The sequence below is a fragment of the Ascaphus truei genome, chromosome 3 (genome assembly GCF_040206685.1).
Source record: "Ascaphus truei isolate aAscTru1 chromosome 3, aAscTru1.hap1, whole genome shotgun sequence".
In the NCBI taxonomy this organism is placed as follows: domain Eukaryota; kingdom Metazoa; phylum Chordata; class Amphibia; order Anura; family Ascaphidae; genus Ascaphus; species Ascaphus truei.
In genome coordinates, this window is record NC_134485.1 from 9639806 (window position 1) to 9651877 (window position 12072).

General features: G+C 44.0%; 1 protein-coding gene across 1 annotated transcript in view; it reads left to right on the forward strand.

Moving 5' to 3' along the window:
* The window catches only part of LOC142490866 (uncharacterized), a 165535-nt gene that overhangs the window by 55500 nt on the left and 97963 nt on the right, over positions 1-12072 (forward strand). Inside the window, exons 13-16 of the mRNA XM_075593284.1 lie at positions 3735-3776; positions 5182-5241; positions 5922-6014; positions 11659-11709. Of these exons, the coding sequence (XP_075449399.1) occupies positions 3735-3776; positions 5182-5241; positions 5922-6014; positions 11659-11709 (246 nt within the window). The remainder of the gene's footprint in view (positions 1-3734; positions 3777-5181; positions 5242-5921; positions 6015-11658; positions 11710-12072) is intronic.

Below are 12072 nucleotides of genomic sequence, written 5' to 3' on the forward strand. Positions count from 1 at the left end.
AGGGTACGGGGGGCCCATCTTCCATGGGTTACAACTGACCTTATTGCACTCTACCAGCTTAGGGATACCTTGTGGAAAAGCTACAAAGTAACTGGCACTACCAAGGATCTCAATCACTACAGATGTCTGCGGAACATGTGCACAAGGCAAACAAGGCATGGAAAAGCACAATATTACTCTGACAATCTCCACCAAAATACATCAAACCCAGCTAACTTCTGGAAGGTTATCAACAATATATTCCAGCCTCCTAACCATCAACAACCAAGTAATATCACTGAGGGGGATATTACTCTGACAAATCCCACTGACGTTGCAAATGCATTCAATGATTACTTTGTGGGGTGTGCCACTAACTTATTAGCAAAACGCAGCCCAAACCACAAACCTGAACCTCATCCTGGGAGTGCCCACATAGCCCCACCCCCTCCCAACACTGCCCACAATTTTCATTTTAGCCCAGTATCTGAAGAGGAGATTACACAAGCGCTCCTCAAACTAAAACTAAGCAGCCAATGCGGACCTGACCTACTACAATCTAGGTTCCTACGACTTGGTGCCCCAGCCATTGCCAAACCAATTGCTTCCATAGTCAACTCTATCCTGTCTGCAGGCCATATCCCTAAGAACTGGAAAACTGCCAGAGTTGTCCCAATCTTCAAAAGTGGGGACAAAAACATTGTCTCAAACTACAGACCAATCTCTCTTCTCCCAATTCTATCCAAAGTCATGGAAAAATGTGTCCACTCCCAATTAAGTGATTACTATACCAAGACAAATTTCCCTAGCCAATTCCAATCTGGCTTTCGTCCCAAACACTCCACCGTAACTACCCTGCTAAAAGTTTGCAATGAAATCCAGTGTGGAATGGAACGGGGACAACTCACTGGTGCAATATTCCTAGATTTTGCAAAGGCTTTTGATACAGTTAATCATGCTATCCTGCTTAACAAACTCCAGAGCTCTGGAATAGGGAAGCATGCTTTAAACTGGTTTCAGTCCTAACTTTCAGGAAGATCCCAACATGTGTCCATCTCAGGCTCTAACTCCAACCCCCTGGATATCACCTGTGGTGTCCCGCAAGGCTCTGTTCTGGGGCCCCTACTCTTCTCAGTGTTCATTAATGATCTTCCCACAGCTTGTAAGGAAGCCTCAATACACATGTATGCAGATGACACAATCCTATATGCACACAGCCATAGCCTCTCTGACCTTCAACACATACTTCAGTCTGACTTTTTCAGACTCGAAAACTGGATTTCCCAAAACAAACTGTTTTTAAACACTGACAAGACTGTAACAATGGTATTTGGGACCAAGACTACATTTTTAAAGCTTCCAGTGACTGAGCTCCAGATTAGAACCAACGCTAACACCACCCTAACCCCTGTCACTAGTTTTAAATACCTGGGCTTATGGTTTGACTCCCACTTAACATTCGGGATGCACATTGACACCCTGACAACCAAGACCTATGCCAAACTAGGGGTACTTTACAGGAACAAATCCTCCCTAAGTCTCCTGGTCAGAAAGCGTATCGCACAGCAGATGCTAATGCCAATTATTGACTATGGAGACATAGTATATGGCACGGCACCTCAAACCCACCTTAGCAAACTTGACACCCTCTACAATTCAATTTGTCGTTTTTTTCTCCAATGCAACTACAACACACATCACTGCGAAATGCTCAAAGAACTAGATTGGTCAACACTAGAGTCTAGGCGCAAAGTTCACCTTTCTTGTCTTGCCTTTAAATTCTTTATGGGCAAGCTACCCAGCTATCTGAACAAGCTCCTCACCCCTACCACATGCAGCACTTATCACCTGAGATCAGACTCCAAAAGACTGTTCGTGGTCCCAAGGCTCAACAAAGTATCCGTCCGTTCCTCCTTCTCTTACCGTGCACCCCAAAACTGCAACAACCTACCAGAGACTCTCACATCCACCACCAGTTTAAGTTCTTTCAAATCTAAGGCTGTCTCACATTTTAATCTGGTCTGTAACTGTTTTATACGCCCATAATATATATTTTCTTTAACTGTGCATGCAATGTCTTGTATATAATGTATACCCTGTTCATTTATGTAACTGTATTTGTAACCATGTATTATTTGTTTTACTCTGTGCCCAGGACATACTTGAAAACGAGAGGTAACTCTCAATGTATTACTTCCTGGTAAAATATTTTATAAATAAATAAATGTCCCTAACTCAAGTTAGCTATCTAATTATGTGTGGTCTGCGGTTTAAACTTTCTCCCTGTCTGCGGTTTGCCAGGGACTCATTGTTGCAAGGCCTGAAGCGCAGACATGACCGCAGCCATACTTATCTAATTAACCTGCGGTTTAGACCGTGACTCATTGTAGCAATGCACGGACTAACCTAACCGCAATCCCACTTATCCAATGACCTAAATACAGTGACGTGGTAAGTGTGGTTGCAACCCTCTGAACCAATGCTTTAACCGTGACCGCAGTCCTTTAATGTAGCTTGTTTTAATGTGTGTGGTCTGCTTATCCCTAGCGGGACAGACACAGACAAATCTAATGTAATTACAGGCTCTCAACTCACAGTGGGCTGCAGAGCTAACACTTCCCAGTTACAATATGACTCAGGGGCACCCAGCCGGGCATAATACCTTTTATTTACTGGCCTGGGTGCCCCCTCACCGTCACAGTGGGATAACCCTGTGCAGGAACATATATGAATAATACACAACACTGTAGTAAAACAATAATACTTTACAATCAGCTTATAACCTGGCATAACCATGAACAACCCATATCATAACAGTACTAATGAGGTACAGCTACCCGCCTAGCCATGCACGGCCATAACCCCACCCCCAGAGTACCTAGGGGCCCGTGGGCACCCAACCAACCCGGAGTCCACAAGGTCAATCCTCCTCCCAACCCAATGTACGGTACAGCGCTGCCCAATTAGGTGTAAGAGTGAGTTGGTGCACTTTGTTGGGAACCTGCTGGGTGTGTCCACACCTGGGCGCGCTGAAGCTGTCTTGCGGATGGTGGGATCCACGGATCCGGTGCAGTAACCCGCAAAGCCTCTGCTTCTACGTTGGGTGGGTCCCGCATGGATGGTACCACCTTTAGGAGTGTCTATGTAGTAGGTGTCTGGTCCCAGACCACCTGTGAACAGGAGACCGCCGTGCCCTGTCTGTGTCCCTCACACTGCTATAGGAGCAGTGTCCCTATCTATAGGCCTGTCCCTGCAGTAACCACAAGCTGAGGGGAGTCGGGGCCTAGCTGGGGCCTAATAGGGGTATCTGGCTTAGTGCAGGAGTCACAGACCCTACCCATTCCTTATCCCAGCACCGACTGACCGGGTCCCAGACGTGCAAAATGTATCTATTGTAGGGAGCAGGGGGTTGCTGCAGCCCTATTGGCTGTGTGGTGTCACCTGGTACAATGCCCCTAGGCATCATGGGAGTTGTAGTCCCCCTCGGGCCTAGCCTGCTAATGGCTGCCGCAGCAGCTCTCTCTCACTGCGCATGCGCGGCCAATCGCAATATGGTGACGCCCTGCAAAGGGAGCCGCCGGAGCCTCTGCCGAGCCCGCCGCACAAGCCGCCAGCACCTGCGCGCCCCCGTAACACTGTTGGGACCTGCCACACACACTGCGCGTTCCCCCACTGTAGCGGAGGTAAGCGGGGGCAACGGGGACCGGGGGACCCTGCTATATAAGCATGACACGTTTCTGTGTTTCTAATTACAGAGGCGGAAAAGGAACAAGATCGGGAACGCAGTTCTATTAAAGGTAGAGCACAGTATATTTCAAGTTCTCAAGACCAACACAGGCCCTGTCTTCCTCATACTGTTATGTGATGTATCACATTCTGTGCCTCTGCTGTATCTGCCATTTCCACTTCTCTATAGTGTTACAGAAACATATTGGTCCCAATGGTATAAACCCCCTCGATGGAACAATCTGTGTGACATGTAAGGGGCTTCTATTTGAAGCCGCCGCCAGCAGTAAATGGTGCAGTTTGGTAACACAAGGCGTTGTTGGTGTTGGTTAGTGTCCCGTGTAGTTACAGTATGTCACAGCGAGGGAACATCAGCTGTATGTCCTCACATTGAAGAGCTCGGTACTAAGTCTCTGAACTGCAAAACGGGGGCAGAAAATGTGGCAAAGGAAGACCCGTATTTATCACAGCAAAGGCACAGAAATAAATGGAGTTTACTTCTACTATTAATCTAATTCGTTATTTGTGCGATAAACGTATTAATGATGAGAATGTGTAAAGTAAATTGCGTTTCCAACGGCTGAATAAAGAACCCAGAACTTACAGTACTACACAAGGATTTTTAAGCATAAGATCATTTAAGTTTCACAATTTAAAAATTGCAAAGCTCACATAGAATATTAAACACAGTTATTTCATCATATTTACAGAATCTTTGTTTTAAGTTTTCTGATATTAACTATTTATAGATGACTACAAAAAAGGCGAATATTGCCACCATTTGGTATATATGGGGGATATGTGCTGTTGAGCTAGATAAAGATAGACTATTGCTGAAGCTTGAGCAATAAAATTCACTAATATAGAAATAAATCAAATAAAATGTTTCACAAGTTGAATATTTATATTTTGGGTTTCTAAATGTAAGCGACAAGTTTAAAGAAGTAATATCATTCAAGCAATTTAACAAAAATCTGTAAAATACTGTCATAAATGTATAAATACTTGGTTGGCAGTCATGGTCGAATCTCTTGAATTGTAATTATTTGCCCACTCTTACCCATCCGCCGAACGTAAAGAGGTACAGGCATACCCCGTATTAATGTACGCAATGGGACCGGAGCATGTAAGTAAAGCGAAAATGTACTTAAAGTGAAGCACTACCTTTTTTTCTCTTATTGATGCATCTACTGTACTGCAATCATCATATACGTGCATTACTGATGTAAATAACGCATTTGTAACAGGCTCTATAGTCTCCCCGCTTGCGCACAGCTTCGGTACAGGTAGGGAGCCGGTATTGCTGTTCAGGATGTGCTGACAGGCGCATGCGCGAGCTGCCGTTTGCCTATTGGGCGATATGTCCTTACTCGCGAGTGTACTTACAGTGAGTGTCCTTAACCCAGGGTATGCCTGTACTCGCAATGTAAATGTTAAATAATAACGTGGGCAGCTCTTGTTTATTTTGTATTTCAGACAGTTATTTGGAATCGCTGATCCTGAAAAAAGTAATAAATCTTCTGGATAACATATCAGGTACAGATGGTTTGTAGAGTGATAGTTTATGAAGAACATGTCCCTGGTGTTTTGGTTTTAACATTTTGTCGTGTTTTGATTTTCAAAGACCTCAGCTGGTTTTGGCTTTGTAAAGAAATTATGGCAAGAACTAAAAAAAAAACAAAATGTTATAAATTGGGCAAAATGTTGCTCGGATTGGAAACATCGCTCCGAATTTCTTCTTGCGTTTCCAAACGAACTTCACAGCTCGCCAAGTTTTCATTTTGAACTAGTGAACCTCCCTATCTATACAATGTATGTGCCCGGAAATGTATAGAGTTGCACGAGATGGGAATATCACACTATTAATCAGACTAGGTACTTCTACTCCAGAGGGACTGGGCAAAACCCATCATTAGTGTGAAGGACACTGCTGTTAGCACCGGCCAAAGCCACGAGGAACTTTGAGCAAGTTTTATTCGATGTTCTCCAGTAACTCACACAGCCATATCATCTCCGGAACAGCCTCACATATACTGTATGGCTAATCCGTGCAGCTGTGCCTTCATTTATGTGATTGTGAAATATTGTCATGCATATATAGAGAAAACACTCTTCTTCCTTAAAAAAAGATAGTTCATTCTCCTTTATAATATCACAAAAATGTATTAACAAAAAATGTTGTTACACTCATTGACACTGTTGCTTTTCCCTCGTAGCTAAAACAACTATATTGCCAGATGCAGATGATACTGGACAAAGAAGACGTAACACAACATCAAACAACACAGCGGCCTCCGAGAAAAGTTGTGGTGTGTAGATAAAGTTTGTATATTGTATAAGCGTTTAATGGAGAACATCGCCTGTCAGTAATGGGCAGGGAAGCAGTGTGTGCAGAACATTGGGTTTTACGCAACAAGCCAGGAAAGTTACATTTGTTCATTCACATCTTTGTTAAATCTTTTGTTGTAACATGTGGTTTAGGCAGATGGCTATATATATATATATATATATATATATATATATATATATATATATATATATATATATATATATATATATATATATATATATATATATATATGAAGTGATACCATCACGGTCCTCTAGGTGCGGGAATAAGGCAGCTATAAGAATTTTTCAACACATAGAGTTAATCTCCCTAAAAAACTCAAAGCAGCTGTTGCATAATTAAATGGTCTGAACAAGGAAGTGTTTTTAAAGTACACAGGAAGCTGCCAACACATGCTGAGACTCACAGATTGCTGTCCCAGAGAGGGGGACAGATAAGTGCTCCCCAGCTAAAGAAGAGGCTGGCACAGTTCCTTGGACCCGCTGGATGGTGATTGCGGAGTTCGCTGGGACTGCCTGGGTTTGAATCCCAGAGGAAAGCAGGAAAGACAACAAACCACGCTGAAGCGGGGATGTCCGTTCCTTGGCATTTAAATAGGAGAGTTTCTCTGAGCTCACGTGGGGCCGAGTTCCCCTAGGAGGAAAGGACACAAGGCAGTGCTGAAGCGGGGATGTCTGCTCCAAACAGATAAGGAAAACACTTCATTGTTGTGTACAGATACCGTGTACATGGTTGCTTATGCCAGGGCATGTTTTGGGGGTGGGAACCAGCTTAGCTTGCCATCCAAGTAGTGAGGGCAACAGCTATGGTGTAGTTAGCTATTTTATTTTATGATTTGTTTGACTTAAAGAGACGGTGGGGCTGTTGGTGTATGATTTAATCCCTGTGAATAAACCCCATGTAGAGAATTACAGTGTTTCCTGCCTTAAATTGGGACTAAAGGAGACTACAACGTGTTGTGGGCATCACAATTGGTGGAGAATGTGGGCAGTCCAAAAGGGCACTAAGCAGCAGAAACTGTGGGTTTGAAAATAAATGCGGGGATTTAAAATGGCCTCTCAACTGAAGTGGAAAAAAACCAAATTCTACAAGCAAAGTCTGTCCCACTGTGTATAAGCAGTTGTGCTTACAGGATACACAAGGTGAAGAATACACCTGAAGGTAGAAAATGGAGGATACAATGTGTTTTATGTGTAATGTGCATGGCCACACAAAACAATGTCCTTTCAGCAATGGGTATCTCGGTTTGGTCCCACAAAAGGAACCTCGCCAGAAACGTTAATGGTGTGAAAAGCTGGACCACACCACAGACTGTCCCTTCAGGCTGGATGAGGATGAAGATGGCTACTACGGGGCCCCGCGAAAAGGACAGTCTCCATTTTCAGCAGAAGGTCAAAAAAAACAGAGATGAGCCACAGCCCAGAGCGTTTGACGCAATCGTCATAGGAATGATGACTAGCCATGGGATGAAAAAGGCTACCGCTACCGCCATATACAGTAAGCCGAGCGAATCAGAGAAAACGAGTACCGACTGGAAACTGTACTATGAGATGTCCCAGAAAGACGTTCAAAACTTCATCACAAAGTTAACCGTTTCTCAGCAAGAAGCTTGCGCGCTCAAAGCAGAGCCTGGTAAGGTGAAGAGAGAATTTCCGGAAGAAAATTTGGAAGTGCAGAAAGCACTGGAGAGTGCAGAAAGAAGGCTGCATAAAGAACGTGTCTCCCTGGAGCATCACAACCAAGCAGAGCAAAAACTGCGGAGCCAGTTGCAAGAGATGCGTGTGAGTCTGCAAGAGGCCAAAGTGAAACAAGCGGATGCTGAGGAGATGCGCCGAGTGCTACTGAAGGGAAATTTCCAGGCTTCTAACAAAGTATAAGGGCTACAGGAGCATCTGAGTACCCAGTGTGTCCCCACAGAGCAGCATGAGGAGCTGAAGGCCACGCTGAGCATCACCAGAGCATCGGTGGAGGCGGAGCTTAGGTGCCAGGTGACTCGGTATGAGAGGGAGCGGGAAAAGGTCCAGAAACTGGAGCAAGAGCTAGAGAAGCAGACAGGCTGTTCCATCCCCAAGAATCAGTACGCCAAGGAGAAACAGGCCTGGAAAACAGAAGCAGCAGCGATCCTAGTGACAACTGCAGAGCTCCGCGGTATGATGGAGGATACGTTGAGGCAAACTCTGTGCGACCACATTGATGAGATGGAGGCCCTAAGAGGAGAATTGCAAGATGTTTTCAAGAGACAGCAGTTTCTCGCTGAAGCACTAAACTTGCTAAAGGCCAGAAATGGAAAAAAGGAAACAGATTTAAATCTTGCTCTGAATGTGCTGGCAGATTTGGAATCGCGACTCAACACCAAAGAAGCTGAACTAGCAGCTGCACTGAGTGGAAAAAGAAATGCAGAAGGACAGCTTCAAGATCTGAGGAAGGAAATGGAATATGAGCGTGCTGGCCGCAAGATGGCAGAGAAACAAAAGCGTGACCTGGGTGAGGCGCTCAAGGCTCTAAAGACTGAGCGTGATGCTAGTTTGGACTCTACTGCTGCCCAGAAGGAGGTTCCTAATATGAAGTAGATCCTTGAGAAGGAGTCCGGGAAAAAGAGGGTGGTAGAGTTAAAACCAAATGAGGCGCCATGGGGTGCACTTGGGGCAAAGGAGAATACTGCCGAAATGGAAATACTGCAGATAAATGGTGTGAACCAAACATAGAACTTGTGTTGAATGACTGGTCTCTAGTCTCAAACACTGAAGGTACGCTGATGGAGAAAGGTCCAAAAGCCATCCCCGCTGAAGCGGAGTTGCTGTCTTCACAAGAGAAGGCCAAACAATCACTGGCGAGTGAACGCAATGAGCTGACCGAGATCAACGCTCTTCTACAGGGTAAAGGAGACTCTGAGCACAAGAGGAAGAGGATAGAGATGCATCTTCAGGATGGCAGATCAGGGTCACAGAGCGCGATAGAGTCCTGGCAGAGAGAGCTAACAGACAGCAGGATGCTCAGGAACCTTTGCAGAAGGGGAAGCAACAAAGGCAGAGCTTTAACCCAAGACTCTGGCCGGCACAAGATAAAAAGGCAGTGAAGGACCAGTCTGCAGGCCCAGAAGGCCTAGTACTTGCCCCGAAGGTAAGACTCTTCAACTGCAAGGCAAGGAAAAAGAAGAGGTGGATTTTAGACATCTCTGACAAAGTGGCTGGTGCACGGGAATGGTGCACGGGCCGCTCACAGGACAATGTTTCGCTGGGGGGAGGGATATGTGATACCATCACGGTCCTCTAGGTGCGGGAATAGGGCAGCTATAAGACTTTTTCAACACATAGAGTTAATCCCCCTAGGAAACTCAACAGCAGCTGTTGCATAATTAAACTGGCTGAACAAGGAAGTGTTTTTAAAGTACACAGGAAGCTGCCATGGGAGAGACACACATGCTGAGACTCACAGAGTGAGAGATTGCTGTCCCAGAGAGGGGGACAGAGAAGTGCTCCCCAGCTAAAGAAGAGGCTGGCACAGTTCCTTGGACCCGCTGGATGGTGATCACGGAGTCCGCTGGGACTGCCTGGGTTTGAATCCCAGAGGAAAGCAGGAAATAAGACAGACCATGCTGAAGTGGGGATGTCCGGTCCTTTGCATTTACAGAGGAGAGTTTCTCCGAGCCCACGTGGGGCCGAGTTCCCCTAGGAGGAAAGGACATAAGGCCGTGCTGAAGCGGGACTTCTGCTCCAAACAGATAAGGAAAACACTTTATTGTTGTGTACAGAGACTGTGTACATGGTTATTTATGCCAGGGCATGTTTTGGGGGTGGGAATGAGTTTAGCTGGCCATCTGAGTAGTGAGGGCGACAGCTACAGTGTCGTTGGCTTTCCCTAAAGGGAATAGGCATTTTATTTTATGATTTGTTTGACTTAAAGGGACAGTGGGCCTGTTGGTGTATGATTTAATCCCTGTAAATAAAACCCATAAAGAGAATTACAGTGTTTCCTGCCTTACATTGGGACTAAAAGAGACTGCAACGTGGTGTGGAGATCACTATATATATATATATATATGTGTCTCTCACACATACTAATACTCCTAATACTCCTTATTTTTCCATCCATATACACCAATAGGGACCACATAGTATCCACACACACTTTTAGTTGTGCTACAAACTCTCACATTTCCACACCCACCCACACCATTTATATCCCTCTCACTCCACACACACCTTGTGTAGAGCACTGTTTATACTGTGGGCTCTCCATTCATTTTTATTCACACTGATACACATACACACTCTTTCTTCACTTGCTTTCAGTTACCCTTTGACACCTCTAGCCATAAAACACATCCACATCGGGGGAAGGACCAGCACAGATAACATTCCAAGAGACACTGTTTTTAAGTTATCCTTGCTTCATTCATTGTAACATAGCCGGAAGAAGAGATCAGTGTATCTCGAAAGCTCGCACAAATAAAAGCATTTCGTTAGCCACAGAACGGTATCATCTATTTATTTTTTGATTATTGAAGCTCGGCTAACACGGTACTGATACCTCTACATGTATATATATATATATATATATATATATGTATATATATATATATATATATATATATATATATATATATATATATATATATATATATATAAAATAAAAATGAATAGATGATTTAATCCCTGTAAATAAACCCCATAAAGAGACTGCAATGTGGTGTGGAGATCACTATATATATATATATATATATATATATATATGTATATATATATATATATAAATAATAAAAAATGAATAGATGATACCGTTCTGTTATTACAAAAAAGGAAAAAATAAAGTGCGCTACTAAAGTGATTCTAAAATTACGTAAAAAGAAGCTGTATGGTGCTCAAACCCAGATGAATGGCTTAGGCAAGCCTTAGTGAAATGATTCCATCACTGTATAAATCCTTGGAGTATCACTTGAATAAACAGACCAATGATCATATAATGAAAAACGCCTAAATGCACCGTTAATCGAATAGCTGGATGGAGTTCCACTAGGATTAGTGATAACTCCCACTGGCTAGTGTCCAGACATATGTGCATCGATGTGGACAAATGAAAAGGTGTGCAAGAGTAAAATTACTTACATCCGTAGGGTCTTCTATGTGATGTCCCTCCACAGGTGTGTGCCTCCGTTTTTCCACCGGATCCAAGCAAACAGGTAAAGGAAAGTTGGAGCACCACTGTAGACAGTGAACAAAGAGAACTGCGAGAGAGTGTGTCCCATGAAAATAAAAAAGTTTTAATGAATCAAGACATCAAGTACAAAAACGAGCCCACGGGCCCCCCACCAACGCGTTTCGCGCGATACGCTCTTTATCAAGGTGCATAATGATCTTACCTTACCAGGTATCTGATATACCTGCATTTTCCCGCCATCAGACCCCCTCCGTTCGCTGCCAACTCCGCTCACTCGCTCCAGAGCTGATATATATACACACACACACACACACACACACACACACACACACACACACACACACACACACACACACACACACACACAGTGGGGTCAGAGAATAAACACAAAATATGAGTCTAGAATGGAAATGTACGTTTTCTTTAAACAGATTTTGATATTTTAGGTAGCACGACCTGTAAGACCTCACATCAGGAGACAGGGAAGAGGAGCAGATGTAAGTGTCGTCTTTTAACATTTATATTTTATAATTATCTCTGGGTTTTTTAGGACGTTTTCTGAGGAAACAGCATGTAACGAATGTGGGAAATGTTCCTGCTCACACATTTTAGCAGAGAATGGGGGGGCTGTATTACAACAAAAATATCATGTAACTCGTCCCTACAGTTACGACCCCTAACGACAATTGCAAGCCCGCCATGTTGGCCCCTTTATATTATGACACACAGACGCTATATCAACGTTTTCAACCTTTTTGGGGTTAAAGAACCCTATAATTATATTGTGAAATTCTGCAGAACGCCAAACCCTCTCTAATAGTGTGTCTGAGGTCAGATGCATTGTAAGGAACCCTAACAGT